General features: G+C 27.3%; 1 protein-coding gene across 1 annotated transcript; it reads left to right on the top strand.

The window, feature by feature from the left end:
• Window positions 1–5: 5 nt before the first annotated feature.
• Window positions 6–24,642, top strand: LOC107448698 (ribosome biogenesis protein bop1). The gene is made up of 18 exons (XM_071182628.2): window positions 6–410; window positions 2,305–2,388; window positions 3,343–3,459; window positions 4,486–4,637; window positions 6,908–7,022; window positions 8,230–8,331; window positions 8,410–8,508; window positions 9,352–9,462; window positions 10,694–10,855; window positions 11,723–11,803; window positions 11,892–11,961; window positions 13,329–13,461; window positions 14,252–14,355; window positions 15,543–15,724; window positions 17,685–17,862; window positions 19,174–19,258; window positions 23,900–24,007; window positions 24,459–24,642. Exons 1-18 carry the CDS (start codon window positions 282–284, stop codon window positions 24,592–24,594), a joined length of 2,148 nt encoding a protein of 715 aa, XP_071038729.2. The 5' UTR covers window positions 6–281; the 3' UTR covers window positions 24,595–24,642.
• Window positions 24,643–26,091: the final 1,449 nt, after the last annotated feature.

Raw genomic sequence — 26,091 nt, forward strand, 5'->3', positions numbered from 1 at the left:
TATAAAAAATATAACTGCCATGAGTAAAATTGTCAACAAATCCATGCCGGACTGTTGAAGCTAATAAAGTTTTCGATGTGTATTTTTCTTTTTTAGTATTATAATATTTTTAAGGATCCTAAAATATAATATTCTATGAATAATTATAGTTTAAAAAGTATCTCTTCCAATCTTTAACTGCGTAATTGATCCACTGTATGTAGGGATCAAACTACCGTTTGTACGACTTCCTTTTCCACTATCGTGTGTACGATTTTATAGAAAAATATTCGTCCATAAAAATGCAGAATAAGAAAGAAAAATTGGTAAGAAAGGATATTGAGAATGCTGATTCAGATAGTGAGTCTAGCGAGTATTCTGATTTGGAGGAAGAAGATGAAGAATCTGACGAATCATTTTCCGATTCAGATGTGAGTTAATGGAAAAATAAGTTTTATTTATGTGTCTATCATGAAGTTTGATAGTTGTTTGCATTTACTCAGCATATTTAATCAACATATAGTTGCAGCTTACTAGCTGATTATATAAATATAATTCTATATATATGCCGTATGAATCATTTAACCAATACTGTATATTATAGAGTAGTACTGCAGTGTATTATAGAGTAACAGAACAATTTATGTGACAGTTCCTTCCCACAATTTTATTTCTTGGAAGAGATTTCCATATCTTGATCTGCAGCAGAATATCGCCAAGTCTTGGTAACTTCTGGGCAGCAGTTCATAAGGAAAGCAAAATCATCACAGGGGTTCAGCTTGATGGATATAACTAATATCCAAGCTAGGATGAGAATATTTTGTATTTTAATCTGTTGTGCTAACTTTAAGGGGATATTTTGTATCCTAATCTTCGGTAGAATAATCGCCAAGTCTTGGCAACTTCCGGGCAGCGGCCTGCGAGAAACTGAAAAGAACATCTCAGAAAGGGATTAACTTGAAATGTATAACTCGTAACCACCCCCGGGCAAATATCTACATGTTTTTTAAATAAATTTGCAAGTTTACAATCTATTTGGCATCTCAGCGATTGAAGTAGGCGCAACAGATCACATTTTGTTATCTGTTATATTGAATATTGTTAAATGTTGTATTGAATATCTATTTTTTCTTAAAATTTCTACATCATTTTGTTGTCATACTTTATCATTTTATCTAGTTATAATTTGTGAATAAAGCTTAACAATTTGTTTGGTTGTCAATGTATACGTATATATAAAAAAAAACTTTATATAAGTATGTCATTTTGAATCTGTGATGTGTGATAATTTTACCCCTTTTTTATTTGTTTTTTCATGATTTAAGTGGATAGGTATTATCAGACTTTTTTTTCTTTTACCACTCTCCTCCCTAATTTTATCATGGAAATTAACTTGCTCATGGCAGGGTGGCTACCCACCTGTTAAATCTGGAATTATCAGGGAATTTTTTTATATTGGAAAGAAACAGGAAAATTTGGACAGAAACCTGGAAAAATCATGGATTTTTAAAGAAAAGCTGGAATTTTTTCTTTGATTTTTCTTAATTTTACTAATTTAAATTATTTACTAATTTTGTTCTTAATTTAAATTATTTTGCCAACTGTTATACCCATTTCTAGACGTAAATTTATTGCCAAACAGTTGAAATAACATCAACTTAGCAATACTTCGCTTGCATCAAAATTTAATTCTTTATAACCCTGTTAAAACTCCCATGGTTTCTTAAAGAATAGAGAACCTTTCCAGGTCACCTCATTCCCATAAGGTGACCTGGCTAGCACTCCATCCCATGAGTCAAAGATGATAAAGTAACATTAAAAAAATAATATTTTAAATAAAATACTTTATAATATTGACACTTTTCTTGTACCCATCCTAAACTTTATGAGGGAAAAAAAGCACATTGACCTGGAAATTTTAGGATTTTTACCTGGAAAAATGAGTGAAATTTGAAACCTGATTTGAGTGGCCACCCGGTCATGGTTGACAATAATAGTTGAATTGGCCTAATTAAATGATAATGAGCCTAAATTAGGTCCTCAGGGCTTCTTTCACAATATTGACAGTTGTTTTAATTAATCTTAATTGCTGCTCTTCTAATGAAAATTTATTAAAAAATTTTAAGTGCCAAGCACAGAATACAGGTTATACCGGCTACTGCGTATTCAAGCTTGTTAGTTAACAAGTGACACAACTTTCTTGAACATCAACTCTTTAATTGTTTTAAATTGTCCTTTCAATAATGTTTCATATTTATTTTTTCTATTGATACAGATTTTCTTTAATTTTAGAATTCTTTTAAATAAATAAATTTTATTTTTCAGGAAAATAATTTAAAGTTTCATCGAGAAGAGTCCAGTGAAAAAGATCTGGAAGATGAACATGCTAATGACTCGTCTGATGAAATAGTAATTATTAATATAATTTAACTTTTTGTTAATTAATCTTTCTTCAACCTGTCATTTAACCCCTTTACAATTGGTTAATTTTCAAGAAAACAGTCATAAAAGTGCCTATTTTTTTTAACCCTGAAAATTATATATATATTCATTTTTAAATTTTGATTTGTTTCGAGTTTGAAATTTTAAAAAATTAAATTTTTAGGAAAAGCCAATATTCAGGGTTACTATGACTCAATGTTGGTTTTCCAGCAAGCAAGGAAAATTTGAAAAATATGTGTTTTAAACATTAAAAAGGAATTTTATTAAACATATGTATAATATAAATAAAGATTAGTAATTTTTTCTTGTGTGGTAAATTTCGAGGCATGAGATACAGAGGCCAACGTCACAATCTCGACATTAGTACCGAGTTTCCTTCCTACATCTCTTATTGTTTTCATCTCTTCTGAAGCAACAAACTTTGCATTCTCTTGATGGTTGCCGTTTCTTATCAGTTGGGGATATCTGTCTAATAAAATGCCTTTCAATCAAACGATTGGGATTATCCTCAAGCTTGTATTGTACAAAGAGCCTAACTAACAAACTTTGCTAAGATTACAAATAACACATCACAAATACACGTATTTGATTAGTGCTGACATCTAGTTTAAAGTAAACTAACTGTCTACAATTACCTTAAAAATATCCTGGTTCTTTCATCTAGTGTGTAAAATGAGAAATAAAATGTTTTCCAGGCAGAAGAGATAAATTAGTTTTATTCTTATTGGCTCATTACTACTGAACACTCCAGCCCGGAAATATCACGGGAGCAAGAAATAGAGGGCAAAACCTCACCCCATCATTTTCATGGGAGCGAGAAGGAAGGGGTTAAGATATATTTAGCTTAATTCTATTGCTCGTAGAGGCGTTTTCTCTAATTTAAGGAAAATGAACTTTGAATAAATAAATTTCACTTTTCAGACAAATAAGCCTATGATCCATCAAAAAAGATCTGCTAAAAATGATTCATCAACTTTGGAAAGTACCAGTAAAGAAGATCTAGAGGATGAATATGCTCATGATACATCAGATGAAGAAGTAATACTTTTTTAACTATATTTTAGCTATTTTTAATAAATCTGTTTTCAATTTTTTATTATTAGTTTTAAAAAATATATCATTTTTATGTTTAGTTTTGTTAATTTTTTTAATATCAAGAAATATTTTTTAAATGCAGTGTTTGTCTAAAATGTCCTTGGTGTAACATGGCTAAGCCCTAAAAAAAAAGGGGGATCCTGTTTGTAAAAATTAGAGCTTTATCTAAGGATTATTCACAAAAGTAAAAATCTTAAAAAAGGGCTCTATGTGTTTTTAAATTAATAAATATCTATGCTACTATAATTAGAGCATTATATATGAAATTATTTTACAATAATTTTTAATAAAAAATTTAAGTATACTTTAAAAAAATTTTTTACTTATATATTTGTTTATTTTTGTTTAATATTGCATTTTCTTCCAGAAAATTTAAAACAACATCATTCTAACATCATAATAGAAACAAATCATTCTAACCTGAATTTTGTATGATCATTTGTGCGGTTACTTTTGAAAGTGGAATAAATCTGATTTTTATTTTTTCCACTTTAAAAGCATTCAAGGGTTAGTGTTTGAATGAGTTTAGAAATTTTGGCAAAGGTTTATCTATTTGGGCGATGTTTTTAACACTATTATTTAATGAAACATCAAAATGCAACAATGATTATTAAAATTGTAAAATAAAATAATAAATAAGTAAAATACTTTTTAGTTTCAAATGGGCTTATTCCACTGTCAAAACTGAGGGTTCATTTAATAAGTTACCGAAAAACATAACTTTTTATTTATAAGTTAGTGACAGCATTAATGTCCTAGACAAGTTTGCTTTGTCCAGGGTTTAATGCTTGTTCATTATGTGCCGTAGGTAAAGAAGAAACTATCTTTTGTTATAGAAAGTATCAGGCATGTGAAACAGTAAAGAATTATAGTGCAAATATTCAGAAAATTATTAATATATTATTGACATCTTTTGAAAATACATTTTTAAACACTCTAATGTTATTTTAATTTTGTTTCCATTACCAGGATATTCGCAATACTGTTGGCAACATACCTATGAAGTGGTATGATGATTTCCCTCATATTGGTTACGATATTGATGGGAAAAAAATTATGAAACCTGCAACAACAGATGAAATTGATGAATTTCTCAGTAAAATAGATGATCCTAATTATTGGTAAGTTGTTTAAAATTTCATTAAATGCTCATTTAGTAGAAATTAGGATAATCTTGACTTTCTTTCAAATCAAAATACAGTAGGCTACTGATTATTTGGGTTATAACTACCTTACTTTTGTACTATTGGGTATAGTTATTGTATAGTTTTGTACTATCGGGTGGTTAGGAATATGAATGACCATCTGTAAAACACATCATGGTAGGCGGAGAAGGCAAAAAATGAAGAATGTTAAAGTGGTCATTTGTACATTTTTACTTCTCTTAGTCATAAAATTTCCCATTTAGTTTATTAATAGACTTTAAGTAGTTTTTCATCGATTGCTTATCTTGAAATATTTTTTAAATTACCACATATCATGGTGTATAAGTTTAGTTTCAAATCCCCCAAAATTTTACCAAAGGGGTCAACTTATTCACTAGGTCTAAAGTTGATTGATTCATTGTGACATATCAATTCATTTTATAAACAATAATATAGAAATGAACTCTAAATCAATTGACCCCTTTTGATAGCTATTTTAACCATAATATATGCAATTAACACTTTCTTTCATATTTTCTTTACATGTAATTTTTCTTTTATTAAACAATACTTTTAAGTTACATTTAGAAAAAAAGTTTGGATTAACAAAAGTTAAAGATGATTGATTTGAGAGTATTTCAAAAAATAAAACACAATTAAAAATTTTAAGACATATCATAAAGCTATAAATTTAGTTTCCAGAACATCATCAATGTCGTCATACTTATCCCCCTCTGCAATGGATTTTTATTGGTCATCTTATACACCCCAAATACTGGAGATTTGCTATCTCATTATTAAAGATAGAGGGCTGTCTTATACAATGGCTCGACTTGTATACAACATCAAAATGCCATGCAAGGATATACAGCACATTGTACACAAGGATCTGTGGAAGAGTGGGTAGAAAGTGGATCTTCGTCCTATTCCTCTATTTTGTTACCCAGTATATCCACTACATTCAACCAGATAGTGGAAACTGTTGTGTATTTACTGTTTAGTTGAATTGAAATTAAGAGAAATGAGGTGCCACTATCATTTAGTTCTTTATTGAAGCATTCAGTTGGTGCCTATTCGCAATTGAGTTATTTATTTTTTTTAAAAATTAAACTGTGAAAATACTTTTTAATTAATTATTCATTTGATGCATTTAAAAATTAAATGACTTTGTATATTTTGAAAGTTTGTTATGTTGTTCATTTGAAAAAAAATTAAGACTATGAAATCTCTAAAAGTTTCATAGACTTTTTAAAAAGAGAAAATATACCGCACAGTTTTAAGCTTCATAATAGCAGCAAAATAAATGAGGATGATAAAAAAGTGCTTGAATCGTAATATTGGTTAATTAGATTTATTACCCCTTAGATGTATTGAACATTTTAGTTAGATCATTTCATGTTGCGATAGTGAATAGTAAAACTATTAACTGATAGAGTTTGTAGATGGGTACTACCAATTAAAGTTTTTCAAATCACTTGTTTTATTTTTATGTAATCCTGCATTTTTATTAACTAACTATATCCTACATTTTTATTGTTAATGACTTACTATTATTTTAAAATAAATTAAAAAATTTTCAATTACTTTATTTGTTGAATTGTTACTCTTGATAGTATATTGATTTTTAATAAATTTTTTCAAAAATTTTTAGTCCAGGCTTTTTTGCTGCTCAATGCATCTTATAGGCTTACATAGCTGCCAACTCTACAGGATTTTCCAGTAGATTATTGGATTTTTTCAATTTTTCCTGGTCTACTGGTTTAATAAAAATTCTCCTAGTTTCTGTACATTTTAAAGAAATTCCCTAAAATTCAGCAAGTTTCCTTAAAAAATTCCTATTGAAATAGAATTTTTGTGTGGATTATTGCTTTCTTCAATATTTAAATAAGTATTAATATATAATAAAGCTAACCTCTTTTATAAACTCAGTTAACTATCTTTGATGAATTAAAAAATTATGAAATTATTTATGAAAATTATTCAAAATTATGAATAAATATAATACATAACATTTCAAGATCATTTAATGTAAAATCATAACTGGAAAATATTGCAGTTTTTATCACTATAAAAAATCCCTAAAATTCCCTATGTGTAAAATATTTAGTATATTTTGCAACAATTATTAAATTTATATTATTTTGTAAAATCTAATGGATTTCTTCCTATCCAAGTTGGCAGTTATGGATTTATGAAGCTATTAATTAGTTAATGCTTTAACTTTTGTTGTTTTTTTTATTTTAAAGGCGAACAGTGAAAAATAAAATGACTGGAGAGAAGGTAGTGTTAACTGATGAAGATCTAGATATTATACAAAGAATTCAGTCTGGCAACTTTCCAACTAGTGAACAGCAGTACGAGGTGAATTTCAAACTGTCTTGAAAATTGATAAAAATATGTGAAATAAAAGAAAAAAAATTAGATTGGCATAATATTGTGTAGTTATAAATTTTTAGTTAGTTAAGTTTGAAAATTATTTTTTCAATTAATCATATCCCTTAACAAGGTTGAATTAATTTGTAATATTTTTTTTTCTTTCAAATTTCAGATGTTAAAAAAAAGATGTTATGTTATAAAAAAATTTTTAATTTTCATAAATGTTTATTTATTTAAAAGTTAAAGTCAGCATTTATATTTGATTGACATAATTTGTCCATAAATTGATCAGTTATTTGGGAAATTTTTTTCTCTTTCCTTTTGTAATTTTAGAAAAGCAAGAATCTTCATGCTTTGCAATGACTCTGCGGTTAGGGCACTAAACTGTCATTTTGAAGGACTAGGGTTTGATCCCCAGTTGCATCTTAAAGCCCACCTAACTTCAGATCAATGGGTACCAGCTTGTCTGGTTCTTGGTTAGGTAAAGCCGGCCTGCGGTCCTCCATATTGCCAAAATAATGCTAATTCTCATTTAATTATAGAGCCTTTACCTGCATGAGCCCCTTGGCCCACATTGGACTGTTGCAATATGCTGAAATAGAATGTTAATTTTTTTAAAAATTTATTTATTTGTTTTTTGCCAAAACGTTACCAGTTTTTTTTTTTAAAAAATGCTTTTCAAGAAAAAATCTGAACCAGAATCGTTTATGACTTCGATTTTAAAATTCTAAGAATTGTTTCTATCTGTGGAGGTGTGGAGAAATATTTATTCTCTTAGTCTCTTATTATTTATTTCTTATTCCCATGTTTAATAAATATTTGTGAATGCCAACGATAATTGTCACCTACAAGTAATAAAATGAAGAAGAAAAAATTTAACACTTTTGAGTTTTTAACCTGCAAGAAACCTTGTATTAAAGCAAATTTTTAAAATTTATTAACAAATAAAAATTTAAATTGTCCTGGCTTTTTGAATGGTATTCATGCGCCCTAAACCATCTTAGCATTTGTTTTTCTTTTTTCTGATTTTAACTTTTTTTTTCTAACGACTTCTAAAAGCTTTTCTCAGTACCGGAGTTTGAATTATCAGGAATTATGGATGTGTAAGGTTTCTCTATATACATTGTACTAAAGTTTTATTTTAATTCAAATTTCTAAATTATTTCCTTTTTTTCTCTTTTTAACTCTATAGCCTTTTGAAGATTTCTTTACTTATGAGACTGCGAAACATCCTGTTACAAATGCACCACCTCACAAGAGAAGTTTCATTCCTTCCAAAATTGAGAAAGAAAAGGTATGTAATATATTTTTTTCCTACCTTTTTTCTACAAGCATTTAATATTTGTCTAATTTTTTATTTCCTTTTATGTAGGTATCTAGAATGGTGTATGCTATAAAAGCTGGCTGGATAAAGCCTAGAGTTCCCAAAGAAGAGAAAGATGAATTTTATATGTTGTGGGATAAGGATGTTGTAAGTTTTTATGATTTCTGGTTTTAAAGAAAATATTTTCACATTGTTTAAATTTATGTATTTCAATGGTCTTCTATTGTTTTCATTCCTGTTTTGCTGTCCTCTTTTAATATTATGAAAAACAATATATTTATCAATATTCCTTTCCTATTGAATTTTACTTATTCAGGCCAATGAAAATTTAGTTTCAAAGTAACAAAAATATTAATGAAAAATGTATTTAAAATTATATGTGTGTAGGGTGCGTGAAATTTTTAAAAAGTGCTTAAAGTTGCTTATTTTTGATTAAATTGATTATTAAATCACATTGCATTGATTTTGATTAAACATTGATTAAATTTATGTATTTCAATGGTCTTCTATTGTTTTCATTGCTATTTTGCTGCCCTTCTTTCATAGTATGAAAAACAATATATTTATCAATATTTCTTTCTCATTGTATTTTACTTATTCATACCAATTAAACATTTTATAAATGAAAAATTTATTTAAAATCATATGTATGCATGTAATTGTCTTTTTTTCTCCAAATAAAGTTGTAAACATTCAATTAAAGAATAACTCTGCTGAAAGAATCAGCTTATTTAGCATCTTTTTTTTTTTACCTAGATTTTTTTTTCTTCACATAATCTTCAGAATCCTTATTGACCAGTATTATTTCAGGTAATTGAAAATTAGTTTAAAACTAATTTATTATTGCAAATCAATTCTTAATTAGGAGTTTTTATTCAATTGTTATTTTTTACTTTTTTTATATTTATTTTTCCATGAAGACATACTTATTGTGTTTAATAATTTTACAACAAATTGAATCGTTTTCAAATATCTTTAATCATGTTTTAGGCTGAAGAATCGAAAAGAATGCGTCATTACATTCCTGCACCTAAGCGAAAACTTCCAGGTCACGAGGAGTCTTACAATCCACCTCCTGAATTTCTTTTCTCAAAAGACGAAGTAAGTTAATATTCACTTTACTGCAGAGATATATCATATATACATTTTTTTAAAATTAACTAGTTCAAACAAAAACAAAAAAATCAATTTTAGTGAAATAAAGGTATTTTTTAAGAAAATTTTTAAGCTGTTTCTTCATGGAAAAAAAAGGAACTACTGTTTGAGTAGCTTATACTCAAAGAAAAACTTAATTTTGAACTAAATTATATTTTTGAAAAGAGTTGTCTGGACTAAAAATGATGAAATAGCTTTTATAATTTAAAGAAATATAACCCAGTTTGAGTGCTTTAAACTCAAAGCATGCACTGAACTATACCATTATTCGGAAAAATGGTTCTTGCACCAAAAATTAACAAATAGCTTGGATATTTTTTAAAATAAATTAACCATGATTTAGGTGCTTTAAACTCAAAAAACAAAGCTTTAATGTGCTGAACTTAAAAAGAGTTGTTTGGAATTCTTAAATAAAAATACCTTGAATTTTTTAAAATAAATTAGCAATAGTTTTAATGCTTTAAACTCTAAACAAAGCCGTAGTAGGCAAAACTATACTATCTCTCTGAAAAGAGTTGTTTGGACTTAGAATGAACAAATAGCTTGAAAATCTTAAAGTAAATTAGCTACAGTTTGAGGGCTTTAAACTTGAACTGTCAGATTTTTAATGTAATTAAGTTTTTGTATGTGTTCAACTTTTAGTTTTTGTATGCTTTTTCAAATTATTTGTTTGCAATAAATGTTTATTTTTTTGTGTTTCAATATTTAGAATGTTGTGCGTTTGCATGATCTTAGTTCATTCTTTTTTTAAGAAAATGTTATATAATGAAGTTTTCTTAAAACTTTTTTTGTTCCATTTGAATAAAAATGGAACATTATGCAATGGAACAACCTAATGTGTTTTTCATAAATGCATTCTAAATCTACTCCAATTCATTTGAAACAAGTCTCAAATGGGTCCATAAAAATTTTTTCAGTATGTTTTGTTAAATTTGCTGCTAAACTTGTTCAAGGAACAGATTTTTCTCCTAGGAAGGGATAAAGTATGAAAAAAAGAAAAATTGCTCTTAAATGTTAAACTTACTATTTTGAACTAGTCCAAAGCATCAAGCATTCGATTTCTCAACTAAAACTTAATTGTATAAATTTTTATTTTAGATATAATATATAATTATTTGAATAAAATACAATTAGTGCACATATTATTTTTTTCAATGTATATTTTCTGTTATGAAAGGAAGAAAACTGGAAACAACAGGAGGAGGATGAAAGGAAACTTGATTTCATTCCTAAGAAATATTCCTCACTGCGAAAAGTACCTGCATATTCTAATTTTATCAGAGAAGCCTTTGAAAGATGTTTGGATCTTTATTTATGTCCAAGACAAAGAAAAATGAGGGTAACGAATTCTTTGTCTATATTAATTGTGAATGTATTTTTGTTTGCTCTTTTGCATTTTGTTTTTTAAATTGAACTGATCTACTAATTTTTTGTAAATATAGCTCATTTTCATTAAAGCTGTTGTTAAGTTAAAAGAGTGAAAAATTTTTTTTAAATGATATTTCATTTAAAACCTGTGCTTATTTTAAGCTTGTACTCAAACAAGGAGGGGGGGGGGGATAGTTTCTCGAAAATGGGAAAAGTAACTTTAAAAATGTAACATAAGTTTTTGAATTAATTTATTATTAAAAATCTATTATTCTTATTCTATATATAGTTAAATAGTTGCTGATTAAACGAATTTGCTGCTATAAGTTATGGTATTTCTTTTGAATAAGATTAGTATTGTATCTTATTTTATTTTCAAACCTACCATCTACTATTAAGCATTTTTTTGAATGAATGAGCTGTGATCTAAAAAGGAAAGAAAAAAAAAGTCATAATAATGCTTTTAAAAGTATATTTCAAACTTGCCAAAGTACAAAAGTACATTTCAAAAGATAATTGTTACTTTTGAATTTAATGAGCTTATAAAGACGTCTCTGATTTTTCACATAAATTTATTTTCTTTCTTTTTTTGACAAAAAAATTGTAAAATTACTTTAACTTTTGAGCCTTACAGAGAGGTTTAACTCTTCACTGAACTATGGAAACTGTTCTTTCTATTTTTTGTGATTAACTAAATTAACTATGAACTAAATTATAATTTTTTTTTAAAAAATTATTTAAAATTTCAGCAATAATAATTAATTTTATTTTTCTGTATATATCTTTATATATTGTCTTTTATTTTAAAAAACATTTTTTTAATTTTTTAATATTATAGGTAAATGTTGATCCGAATGATCTGCTTCCTCCTATTCCTAAACCAAAAGATTTACAACCTTTTCCTACTATGTTGGCTATTGTAAGTATAACTACTTTCAGTTTAGAATTTTTTTAAAAATATATTTCATTAATTGTAAAGATTTTTTGTGTTTTTCATATTTTTACAGGTATATACTGGTCATTCAGCACTGGTTAGAAACATTACGGTTGAGCCGAGTGGGCAATTTTTAGCTTCCGGTAAGATATTGAACTTGATTGCTTTTTTGATGCATTGGGCATTTTTAAAGAGTTAGTTTCTCTTTTTTTTCATTTTTATTCATTCATTTACACCAGTAGTTTAAACCTCTTACAGTTCTGTACATAGTATACCATTTTCTGACTAGTGTGCCTCCTATCCTAGCAGCACAATCTTGTTTGTGTCTCATAATTATATTTGAGAATTCAATTGCTGCATTTCCAATATTTTTAATATATTGGCTTAGTATATTGATAAATAGAATATTTTCAGGTCAACCTCCCGCATGAAACACTTATTTAGCTTCATTCCTAAGTTACTTATATAAAAAAAAATTATGTTTTTTTTCCTTCTTTTTTCTGCTTTTCTTTAACACTGAAATGCAGATGAAAAGCATGTTTCAAACTTTCAATTCTTTTTTTTTCCTAATTTTTTTAAATCTTAGACTTTTTTTTTTATATATATATAAAGAGATGTTGCAGAAATACCTCAATAATAGGAAAATTTTAACAAAATTTCATGACTTAGTAGAAGTATGAGAAGTTCTTTGTAAGTCAACGGTTTTTCTGGTATTAAAGCTTTTTAATAACAACATAATTTTTTTTTTTTTTTTGACCCTTTGTAGCAGTGATAAAAATATGCTCTCGTATCATTAATAATTGAGTTTTTCAAGCTTGTATGAAAAAATATGTTCAAATTTTTTATGTTTTGTTTTTGCTCATAATACTCTTTTACACGTTCTTTTACAAGTGTAACTGTGGGAGAAATTATATCTTTTTTCCCTCTTGTCTTGATATTGAAATCTATTTTATCTTAATTATCTTTCTTTTAATTGATCGAAAGAATATTTATTATTGTTTTTGCATCTTTATTATAAATATCATGCTAATTTCATGGTGTGATTAAATGAATTGACGAATTGATGGCATTTTTGTTTGAGTTTGATAATTTTAATTATTGTTTGCACAAATTAATTGATAATTTTAATAATTGTTAGCACAAATTAATTACCATATCTTAAGTGAATTTTTTTCAACCCATAAAGTTTCCATTTGTGCACATACCAATCCCATTGTTAGGTCGAGAGTCATTCAGAGTAAAAAGTTTTTTTTTTAATACTGTGTACATTTAAAAAATATGGTTTGTACAAATAAATTAAGACAACTGACTGCACCTTTGTCTAAATTATTATAATATTGTATTAAAAAATTGTTTGTTTTGTTTTGCGGAACTATGTCATTTGCCAGCTTTGTAAAAATTTAAAATACTATTTGCTTCTTTTTCATTTTGTTCATTGTAAGAACTTATTTTATGAATTTAAATTTATTTGCACTAAAATTAAAAACTAATTGCATTTTGTTATGTATAGGATCTGATGATCAAACTGTCAAGATTTGGGAAATATTGACTGGTAGATGTTTGCGTACTATCAATGTTGGTGGAACAATTAAAAGCTTAGCTTGGTGTCCGAGTGAAGCCCTTAGTCTTATTCTTGTTGCTGTGTAAGTACTGTGATTTATTTTAGTATTGCTAGTTTTATATTTTATTTGAAGTTGCTATTAATTCGGTGTTTTAAAGCAACTTTTTATGCTTATATGTCTTACAGGGCATAAAATTAATTGAAATTACCTGCCAATTGCCCGTGTGAAATTTCAAGCATTGTAAGAATTAGTACACAAGGACAGTTTCATGCATGTTTACATACTGTCTAACCCTTACCATGAGTTTCTTGTTGTGTGAACTCTTTTTTTGATTCTCCATCAAATTGTACAGAGACATAATGCTTTTTAGTACTTTTAACCTGAAGACAATATACCGTAGAACTAGCTTATAATGATCCCGCCCATCTTTAACAAGATTCGAGGTTTATTAGAAAAATGTTTTGTTTTGCATACTGTTATAAATGCATTGGAATGTATTAAAATTTATGTTTGTGTACAGTTAAAGCAAAATGATAATGTGTTTGTGCTTTTTCTATATTTTTTAATATAAACAAATTTTTTGTGCCACTCTGAATTCAAGTTATCAATATTTGACTGTATATGAGATAATAATAAAATAAGTATGAAAGCAGGAATGTGAGAATACTTTAGCTTACTTTCAATTTCAACATTCATTTTTATATACTTTTTTTACTTGTATTTTTGTAATTTCATTTCAATGCGGTGTGAGCTATGGAATATTTTATAAACGTTAAATTTGTTGTACTTTTTTCTAACCTTATCAAATGGAATCAATAATGTATGATATTTATACTTACTTTTAACTACAGAATTAAATATTCCTTTTTAGCGATGACAAAGTATTTATCATCAACACTAAGTTAGGAGACAAAGTAGTCATTAGTAATACTGATAGTGTGCTTAGTTCTTTGCCTGAAAATTTGGAGGACAAAAGTAAGTTTTTAATCTATTTTTTTTAAAAAATAATTTTTTTTCCCTTAATGTCTTCAGTTTTTCATTTTTTTCTTCTCTAAACTACAAATTTATCAAATATGTATTACAGAAAAAGTGAATCTGTTTGTTTTTCTATCATCATACATTTGAAATCACTTAAAAATGACTCTTGTCTTCGAAAATTAAAATTCAGCTGTAATATTTTCTTGTAATATCCATTATTTTGTGATTACAAGTCATTGGTGATGCAACAGTGTTTTCTCTCATAACTTCTTCACTTGGAGAATGCCGTCATCCCGATTGATAGTCACAGAGTAATAAATGTCACACAGGCAGGACACATGTTATGATCCGTCGTCCATGACCATCTTTGGCTTACTTTAATTTACTTGTCTACAATTTTATAAGGTTTCCCACAGGTTAAGGAGACCAGGGAAAACCTGGAATTGTCAAGGAATTTTATTTAACCTTAAAAATCAGGGAATAGTCGAGGAAACCTGCAATTTTTTTTACCAAAACCTGTAATATTCCCAATATTATACTTGGAAAATAACCAGTCTTAATATTGTCCGTAACAGTAATCAGTAGTTGGTATTCAAGTTAAATAATTCTAACATCTATTAGAATTATTTGTTATAAGAATTTCACATTTTAGTCAACTGAAATAATTCCATCCTCATTTAATGATATTTTTTTACACGGAAAATCTTGTATTTCACATTACAAATAAACGAATGATGAAAATATGGTCTCGATTTTCATTGAAATTTACCTGGTATACCTGGAAAGGTCGGGGAATTTTTTTCTGAAATTGAGTGGGAATCCTGTTTGTAAATACATAATGTATTTAAGTAAGTGTTTATTATTATTTTTTTTAATATTTGTGTATAAAAAATTAAAATAACCATTGAAATTTTACTAATTTTGTACAAAAAATGTAAAGATAAAATTCAAACTTCGAATCCAAAAAACCCATTTGCTGTTTATATGTTAAAATTATTAAATATTTTTAAAATTGTTCTGGCTTGCATCTTTTATTGTGAAGGCAACTTGTTCTTTTCTAGCCAGTGAAAAACTTTTTCTTCAAATGATCTGATAAAGAAATTTTCAGCCCATTTATTGTTAGTGTAATCATATGTATGCATATCACAAACTCTTAAAATTGCTTTATTTTCCAAAAACATTAGCTGTGACTTGGAGTTTACCTGACGAAAAACAGAAAGCTCTTGGATTTAGGCTTATCCTCAATCATGCAAATATTGTAAAACAAGTTGTGTGGCATACAAAAGGAGACTATTTCGCTACAGTTACTGCGGAAGATTCTTTCAGATCTATAGTAATTCATCAGTTGTCAAAATTTCGTTCTCAGGTATTTCATTCTGTTATATAATCTATATAAGAAATTGTAGGTATTTTACTATACTTTAAATTCCTGTATGATTCTATTTTAACTTGTAATTTATACTTAAATGCTATTTTTAGGCCAATTTTTTTTTTACTGTTTATTGAATGTTTATTGCAATTCTATTTTCTTTAAACTTGCATTTAATAGTTTTTCTCTCTCTTAAAACACTGTAATTTTTTAAATAACAGTTTGATAAAACCTAGAACCTGGCATAATTAAGATAGCTGTTATTTTCGATTTTAAACATGTTCTATAAATTCTTTTTTCATAAATTGTTTCTACAGTGTGCTTTGTATTCCAGTCTAATTGTATTTTACTTGTATTTTAAACTTAAGTGAAATATTCAAAAAAAAAAAAACTTTTTTTTCATTGTTTGTTCTTAATGTTAAACATATTTTTATCTGAAAATTGGAAAATGCACCTAATTATAATTTCTTTGTACACGATTGTAAGTTTTTTTAATGAAATTCTTTGCATTAAACTTTAAATCTGGCAGGCTCAGGATTGTTAGTATTCAATATTTCAGGTCTGTTGACAAAAATGTATCAATTTACAACCAATGTAAATGAAACATGAACTTTCTATTCTAAATCAGTTTGGTGGGATTCTCTTAGATTTAAAAATTAGAAAGAGAAAAAATTATAAAAGCTTTAAAATCTCAATTTTTTTCCTATTTTTATATACCATAATAGTGCAGCATCTGAGTAACTTTCTAAATATTGAAAAAACCTCAGATAATGTTTTTTATCCTTACAGAACTTTTTTGTTATTTTTGCATTTTGCACCATTTTCATAACAAGCATAAGCCTAGAGAGCATTGGTTGAAAATGAACAACGCATAACCCTAGAGCCATAAATAATAATTGCAAACTGACTTCAGTTATAAAAATTGCATATTATTCACTAAAATATGTATATACTAGTATATTATTAGATATATAATGATACCAAACTAGATCTTTTACTTTCACCCCCTGAGGGCAGGATGGTAGTAACTTTGAAATCTTAAATTGATGAAAAACCTAAATTTAGAAGGATAATTAAAGAAAAATTTACTGTGTCTTTTTTTATGAGATGGGTCTTGAGATTCATTAGGGTTACTATATTAGGAGAATCAGAATCTGCTGTAAAAAATAGGGGTTCATTTGTAAGAATTCAAAGTGCCCCACTGGTGAAAGATCGAGTTTAGTATCATTGGATAGGTTTAAAAAAATATTGAATGTGTCTAGTTTCACTTTTGGATCCAATGTATATTTCTTGAGATATTGGATTGTTTCCATTTTTTTACACTCTGTATGTATTTAGCACATAGTTGCCAATTCTACTGGATTTTTCCAGTTTCTCCTGATGTACTGGTTTTATTAAGATTTTCCAGTTTTTTGTACATTTTAGAAGATTCCCTAAAATTTAGTAAGTTTCCTTAAAAAATCCCTTTTGAAATAGAATTTTTGTGCAGATTATTGATTGCTTGAATATTTCTATAAGTGTCATTAATACATAATAAAGCAAGCCTTATTTATAAAATTCAGTTAACTATCTTAGAGGAATTAAATGTTTATTGCTATTCAAAATTATGAGTAAACATAATGCATACAATTTCAAGATCATTTAATGTGAAATCATAACTGGAAAATATTGGAGTTTTTCTATTTTGATGACTATAAAAATTTCTAAAATTTCCTATGTGTAAAATATTTAGTATATTTTGCAACAGTTATGATAAAAATTATATTATTTCGTAAAATCTACTGGATTTTTTCCTATCCGTGTTAGCAGCTATGATAGCATTATTTCACATGAGGATCAAGCTTTTGAAGAACAGCCTTTAAAATTTTTTTGAAAAATAGTTTAATAGTTGTGATTTTTAAGTTAGTTTTGTCAAATTAGCAACATAATCATTTATATATTTATTATTTTTTGACAGGTGCCATTTAAGAAACTGGGTGGAAAAATTCAGTGTGTTACATTTCATCCTCTGAGACCTTTCTTTTTTGTTGCCACTCAGAAGCACATAAAAATGTATAACCTCATTAAACAGGAAATGTCCAAGAAGCTGATGGTTAATTCGAAGCTGATATCAAGCATGGCTATTCATCCTCAAGGTATGGTTATATGTTATATTAAATGATATGGTATTCATCCTCAAGGCATGGTTATAAGTTATATAAAGATATATTTTATAATATAAAAAAATTAAGAGAAAATGTTTTTTGTTTTGAATATGTTTCACTTACTATATTCATTAAAATGTTACTTAAAAAACTCATTATAACGATTTTGGTTTGTAAAGGCCAAGAAATTTAGATATTCTAACTTGCAGATGAAATAAATAATAAGAATTGTTCACATTTGTAAACGTAAAATATGTGAAATTTAGAAGTTATATTGTAAAGCTCATTGTAGTCAACATAACTTTTTTTTAAATTTGAAATATTTAATTTACTCTTGATATTAATGCCTTGCTAATAATTTAACAGAAATATAGTTTTAATTCTTAAAATTAAAAAAGCTTTGTTCATTTTTCATAGGATTTATAAAGAAAAATGTTTTGAGACTTTCTTAACATTTAGATCATTAGTCTCGACTCTTTTTGAAATTTAAGCTTCCGGTTTTCCTGCATCAAGAAGCAGTTTTTTTTTTTCAAGGAAAAAAAAATGTATAAAATTTTGTCCAGAGCTCAATACTTGAAGGGTTAAAAATGAGTTTCTAACCGCGCTTACTGTAGCAATGCTGGCGTCGGTGTCTGAATAAAAAAATAAAATAAGAATTAAAAAAAGTGTAGATATCTACTTAAGTCATTTCTGTTTATATCATCATAATCAACGCAAGTGAACTAGACAAAGGGTGCAGTTTTAGAAATTCGCCAAGCAAATTGAAAACACTGTCAAAAATTACATCAAATATTTGTTATTTATCCAAAATGTTCCACTTGTATCTATCTCACTGTCTAATCTTACATCATAATATTATGTAATCAACATGTCACACCTATTTATAAATATAATTACACATCTATTGTAAATGTTTAGAAAAGATTTCACTGGGAATTTATCCGACGGACATTTCATTTGTTTACATTATGAAATCATCAAGGATTTTAAGCAAAAAACAGAAAGATATCAAGATGTAAGGATTACTTTTTAGCTTGCATAGAGACATAAAATTAAATGTTGAAAATGGATGTTAACTTTAAAAAAAAGGAAAGTTAAAGTGCTTAATTGAGTAATGGATAAAATAAAAGTGGTTGAGAGAGGGGGGAAGAATGTGTGATGAATAACATCACATTTGCATTTTTAAAAAAAAGTGTTGCGTTAAACATTGTATTTTCTCGTATAATGTTGTAGTATTCGTGCTATGTATGATTTTCAATGACTTCAGTGTATGATTCTCGTGTATTTAATTTATTTACGTAGGTGATAACCTTATTGTTGGAAGTTATGACTGTAAAGTAAATTGGTTTGATTTGGAGCTCTCTACTAAACCATACAAAACTTTCAGGTATTCGTCCATTTTATTTTATTTTAAAATTTAACAGAAAATAATGTTGATAATAGTATAATTAACACTTGTCTCATAATAAATAGATTGAAATATTGCTGTACTGAAAAATTCGTTATTGTAAAAATTAAAATTGTGTTTGTGACTATATTAAATCAAACAAATATGATGCTCTTTCTTATTTTTCACCCTGTAATAACTGGGAAACATAAAATATTTTCCTTCAGCTTTTTTTTAATGTTTAATTTCTTACTATGCCTTGTCTTTATTATTATTCATGGTGTACGCATACCATATTTTATTAATAAATATTTATACAATTTCAATTTAAATCCTCATTGTTTTTATTGGTGTGTTTGAACTACTTAGTGCATTATAGTCATGAGTCACTTTTTCTTAAACTGACATGTTTACAAACTGTTCATTGATATTCTTTTCAGATAACTACTATATTAGTTTACAGAATTTCTTTTATACAGTAGCATAATAGTTGTTAGAACTAACTTGTAGCTTAGAAAATGTGTTTTTCACCAAAAAGGCTCTCTTGAACAATTTGAAAGTTGTAGCTTATATTGTCTCAAGCCTTTTAACTTAATACTATAACTTTCTGATATGTTGTACATTTTGTATTTCTTCTGAAACCAAGTACAGTTTTGTAAAATTCACAGATTTTTAAGAATTTTTGAAAAACGTCAGATTTTTTTTCTTGAAGACTAAATAAATGATTGATGTTTTCTCAGAATTTTTTCAATTTATAGTGTACAGTTTCTTGGTTCATGCTTATACACCTAAATATTACTCAGAGCTCATTCTAGGCAGGGGCATTATTATTCTAAAAAAAGGGCATTATTATTCTAAAAAGGCAATAATTTCATGTTCTATTAAAAACATGAATTCTTTACATTGTTCTATTAAAAAACATTGTCAATTAGTAAAAGAATTTTTTGTTACTTAACTAAAAGTAGCAAAGCAATCATTAATTACTTATTTTCATTAATAAATTAACATATATATCGAGCTAATGGGCTAATTTGCTTAGTAATTTATTTAAAATGCATGCATATATTAATAAAATAATAAATGTATGTTTTTAAGTGTCTGTAGTTATGATTAAATAATTAAAATGATTAATAATAATTATGATTTAATGATAGTGGAAGTAACTGCAAACTTTCAAAGACAAGTGCAACAATGGATTGTGATGGCTATTTTTCCTTTCCCATATCCCTATGTATTGACAGCAATGACAAACTAAATAAAAAGAGTTAAAAATAACAGTTCATGAAATCCATTGTAGAGTTTGGGGAAAAGTAAAGAAGGGTTTGGGAAAGAAAGGGCAAAAAGGGTATGGAGTCTATTACATCAGACCACTAATTTACTTCAGGGGCAACAGGGTGAATTCTTTTGACAAAAAGGGCAGCAGGGTGCTGCGCCCTGTTCACCCTGCCTAGAATGAGCTCTGTAATTACTTCACTGTTAGTAGTCGCAATGGGAATTAGAACAGCTGCTCATTTACTATATTTTTTATCAGAAAAAAGTAAGTTTTTTTTATAGTTAATGCTTCTGAAGAAAACAATAAAGGTTAATAAAAATTTTAAGGATTCCAATTATTATAATCAATGATTCTACTTACGCTCTATGGTATGCCAAATAATTAAAGCGCAGACGGAATACCGAAAAAAGTTATCGAGCATCCTGCATTCCTCGGGGCACTTAATTTTCCATCCAGGTCATGAGAGGGGAAAAAAATAAAATAAAAAACAAGTGACAGAATTGGCAAAGGTTAATTTTGTTGCTGTAGACTAAATCAAACGGAACTATTGAAATGAATAAAATGTATTTTTCCTTTTCTTGTATTAACCGTAGAGGAAGGGAATAAACTCTATCAATGGTTCAGGTATTTGATCAATAGTAATTAAAGGTATTGATTCTTCAAAATGTAACTTTTTCTTGTTTTAAATATCTTTGTTTTGTCTATCAATAAATAGAAGATTATAAATGGGCACATTAATAGAGGGATGAAGTGGCAAATTTATCATCTGCTCAATGTCACAGATAATTTTTTTCCCTTTGCTCTTCACCTTTTAGACAATCTAAGAGGGCCTAAACTGACCCCTTCGGTCTTTCAAGGTATACAGCAATGTCCAGTCTTTTTAGTGTTAAACTTATGTGGAGTTGACTTTTTGACTCTTAATTGTTTTCTCTAATGAAAAAAAAAAAAAAAACATACTAAAAATACTTTTCCTAATATACAAAAAGATAAAAAAAAATATGTATTTTGTGCAAGTTTCAAAAATTGAAGTTCTTTTTTAAATTTTTTTTAGTAGTTTAGATTATGATTGTAATCCCACATTATTAGTGTGCAATGTAGACAAAGAAAAAAAATATTGTGGGCTATAGATTTATTATTATATGTTTAATGTTTATTAACTTATGGATTTATAAATTTAGTCAAACAAAATGTCTATAAATTAATAACGTAAAAATTTTATTAATTAGTAACAAATCAATAATAGATTCAGACGTGCCAACTCTCCCGCATTTTGCGGGAGTCTCCCGAATTTTGAGTTATTCTCCCGCCCTCCGGAATTGATTAAAAAAACTCCCGAATTTTACTGCAATCGACGGCCAAACTCACAATTACCTAATTTTTCCGCGATTGCGGAAGTTTTGTTTTTCTTTCAGGGTGAATTCCATCCCCTCTTATCGAACTACCATCTGCTTGAGGCGTAGCTGCACGTGCTTTATTTTTTCCTCCTCTTCAACATTACCCCTCTTTAACACTCCTATTTCACCCGCCCCCTTACACTGGGATTCGTAGGAATCTTCGCGTGGAGTTGAATGCGATGACGTCACATGACGATATCGAGTGACGTCCGTACAGGAGTGGGGAAACTCGGTTGGCAACAAACTTGTAAACTAGCAACGTGATATCCATTATTCGCTTAGTCTTCGTATATTAAATTTTTTTTTTTTCAAGGATGTCTAAGTCGAAACGGAAGTATGCAACCAATTTCAAAAAATCATGTACCAATGACTTTAGCAAGACTTAATTGCGAAGAGCTAAATCTGCAACTCTTTTTTTATGCATACAGTAGAGAACCATTTATGCGGTATCCAGATAATCTGGGAAAAAGTTTCGCTCGTTTCTCCCGCCATTTTGAACTAAAACGATATGGAAAAAAAAAGTGGAAATTGGACTCATCCTTGAAGAGGAAAATGTGACAAAGGGGAGAATTTTTTCCCCCGTTTACCCAGAGAAACGTCATTTCTTCCGCGACCTTGAGGATTTTAGATCTTTATTTTCTCCTTTAGGCCGTCAATCGAACTCAGAGGAGTGGCATGCTGATTTCGTGTTCTGTTTGATTTACGAGGGGGTGGGGAAAATGCATTACGCATGCATATCAGTAAACAGAAGATGAAAGAGAAAAATATATTTATCTATTTGACATTGATTAATAAAAAATAAAAAAAATTTCCTTTTGAATAAATTCTGATTCTTTGGAAGTGCGGTACCATTCGCAAGTTTTTCTTGATGTAGAATCGCACCTGCTTTAATTAAAAGTAGTGTTTTTATAAAAAAAATAAATAAAAGGAAAATTGTTTATTAATTTAAACATACAATTAATTTATGAAGTAGATTGCAGTTTTGTTTTTCTGATTCCACTACGTTTGATTTTTTTTTTTTTTCCTTTTCCTGATAAATTTCGCACTCAATAAATTATTTTTATTCCTAAATTTTATCATTTGGTTTTTTTTTTTTTTTTTTTTTTATATAAATTCAATTGATCTTGCCTTGTTCCAGGTTTTAATATTTATGCTAGTGCCGTTTTTTAACTATCGTTTCGGTTCGATAATTTTCAAGTGTTGTTTTTATTTAGATTAATAAGTTTTCCTTTTAAGCTTGTTTTTCTTGTCTAAACTTGCAAATTTTTTTATTCTTTTAAATGTTATTTTTCTACAATTTTTTTCCTTTTTCGATTTAGGGGTGCTCTTTTTTTCTCTCTTACTTTAAAATGTGTTTACACTTTTTCCTTGTAATTTGGGCTCAATAAAATATCGATTAACGACACTTTTTGGTCAATCCAGAAAACCGGGAAATTAAGACATCCGGGATGGCGATGGTCCCGAGCATCCCGGATAATTGATTCTCTATTGTACAGACATTAGTACTATTATACATTAGTATTGAATTGGTTTTTTAAAATAAAATAGTTCTTCAATTTGTTTATTTTTTATAAGTTTTTGTTAATTTTTATTACAGTGTCAAGGGTTTTTGAATAATGTTTTATTAAGAAAATGGTATTTATTTTTTAAATAAAGAGTATCTACCTAATATAATTTTGTTTCCAAATCTGTGTTTAATTATTTTATTTCTATTTAATATTTTTCCACAATTTGTGCTCTATTAGTGTGTAAAATTTCTTGCATTCTTATATTTAATAAATTTTTTACTTAAAATTCCTTAGAAGTGTCAAATATTGCATACCGTGCGCCTTTTTTTATCCCTCCTGAAATCTCCTGAATTCTTGTTAAGGAAACTCCTGAATGTTAATTTTGCTAGGTTGGCACGTCTGTAGATTTGTCAGTTAATATACTTTTCTCTGTCATTCACTAATTTTATTATTTTCTTTATTAAAGGCATCATAAAAAAGCAGTGCGCCAAGTAGTTTATCACAGGCGGTATCCACTTTTTGCATCTACATCCGATGATGGATATGTTATCATTAGTCATGGAATGGTATACAGGTATGTAAAATATTTTTTATCATTTAAGGTATATATAATTTTGTGTATTACCTATATGTCACATAAGATAATTATCATCTTGCGGTTTCGTGCAGTCTCATAGGGCTTAAAAAAGATGTAACTTTATTAACTTTAAATTAATTTTTTACCATTTAATTAACAGCATTTACCAGCAATACTTATTTATCATCCCTTTTTATTATTCTTTGTTATTATATTTTTTAATTTTAATTTAATTGAATATTAAATTTAATTAAATATAAATTTTTATTTATTAAAATTTAATTTTGAAGTTGACTTTAATTATTTAAAATTTATTTAATTTTTGAAAATTAGCTTCTTTAAAATTTAATTTAATTATTTAAAGTTTAATTTAATATATAAAAATTCTACTTTATGTAAATTTGAATAATTGTTTATAAAAAGTTTTTTTTAAAAAATTATTTTACAGTGATCTTCTTCAAAATCCAACCATCCATTTTGTGAAAGCACTCAAAGGGCATGAAATGAGTCTGGACTGTTGTTTCCATCCTCAGAGACCTTGGATATTTAGTGCATCTGGCAACACAATCAGACTTTATTCTTAGTTTTATTATGGAATTATAATTTTGTAAATAAAATTGTTTTTATTTTTAGTGTCAGCATCATTAATCAAACTGACTTTAGTTAATTATTGATTACCTAAAATAATAAGTTTATTTTAAAAAAATTCACGAGGAAATATTGTGCGAAATATTTTATTGTTTTAAAATGAAAGAATGATAGTTTTCTTTTACAAATGGCGAATAGTTTAAAAACAAATAAAATTGAATTCTATGTTGTTTTTTTTTGAAAATTATTCATTTTGCTTGAATTTTAACATTTTTCAGTTGAAAATTATTCTTCTTAAATTTTTTATTCTTCAATTTCAACAAACATTTCCCCCCAGAACTATTGAGACTTATTCTAAAATATTTTCAGATTAATTCTTAAAAACCATTTTTTATAGTAAAGGGCAAAAGTTTTTGCAAAATTTTAATGATAATTTTTGAAAAAATTTAATTATTTCCGGGGAAATAACAATTAACTACAAATTATTATCAAAAGAAGTGTACAATTTATTATTAAAAGAAATGAGCTTTTTAAGTTTTAATTTGTCAATTGCTATTAAATCAATTTTTTTTAAAAATTCTCGATATCCTCAAATAAAATTAGTTAACATGAATTCAAAGCTATTACTTGCTTGAACAATACAAATGTAAATAAGTGATCGAATCGGTCAACTTTTTGTTGACCGATTGACTCATAAATAGTCAACATTTCCATAACCGGTGACCAAGTAGGGATGCATAACCAGTGACTCGGTGCCCGAATTCGACCTTCGACTGCCCTGTGTATAACCCTTCTGCCTCAAAAAAAATTGTAAAAAATTGCTTAACTGGTATAAAAACTTATTCCGAATAATAAACTATAAAGTAATATCAAAATTATAACATTAAAATTGCTAAAATGTAAAGATATTATTTCAAAGGATTTAAAACTTTTGACAATTCAATTTTTTAGAAAAAGCTTCTTTAACCTACTTTTCAAAAGAAACTTTGAAACTTACTAAAAGTTTCTTATACTTTTGTTCTAAACAAATGTAGTTTAGGAATTTTTTTTTCAAAACTAAAATATAATTTTAAAATAAGAAAAAAATAATTTGTCTAGAGACAAAGTTGAAAACCTGCTATAATTAAATTTTAGAAAGACTAAGTGTGGAAAACTCAGTTTTTTAAATAAAAAATATTCCTTTGCATTTTGAGGACATTAATCTTGTTCTCATTGCACTAATGAATAGTTAAGCTATTAAAAATATAATACATTTAAGCCACTTAAAAATCAAAAGGTTTTTTCCTCAAATCTCTTCTGAAAAATGATGTGTACCCCTTCCGGCTACTGTAAAGGGCAGGTGGCCAAATTCTACTTACAATGATATTTACTTACAGTAAAATTGTACTGGTTACGAATATTTTTTATAGAGTTTTTTTTTTTTTTTTACTTTAGTTTTCTAAAAGTGAAAATAACTTCAAAATATATTTTTTAATTAAATATAATAAAAAAAG

Source organism: Parasteatoda tepidariorum, chromosome 4 (assembly GCF_982258835.1).
Source record: "Parasteatoda tepidariorum strain Cologne lab strain chromosome 4, Ptep-v5.0, whole genome shotgun sequence".
NCBI lineage: Eukaryota > Metazoa > Arthropoda > Arachnida > Araneae > Theridiidae > Parasteatoda > Parasteatoda tepidariorum.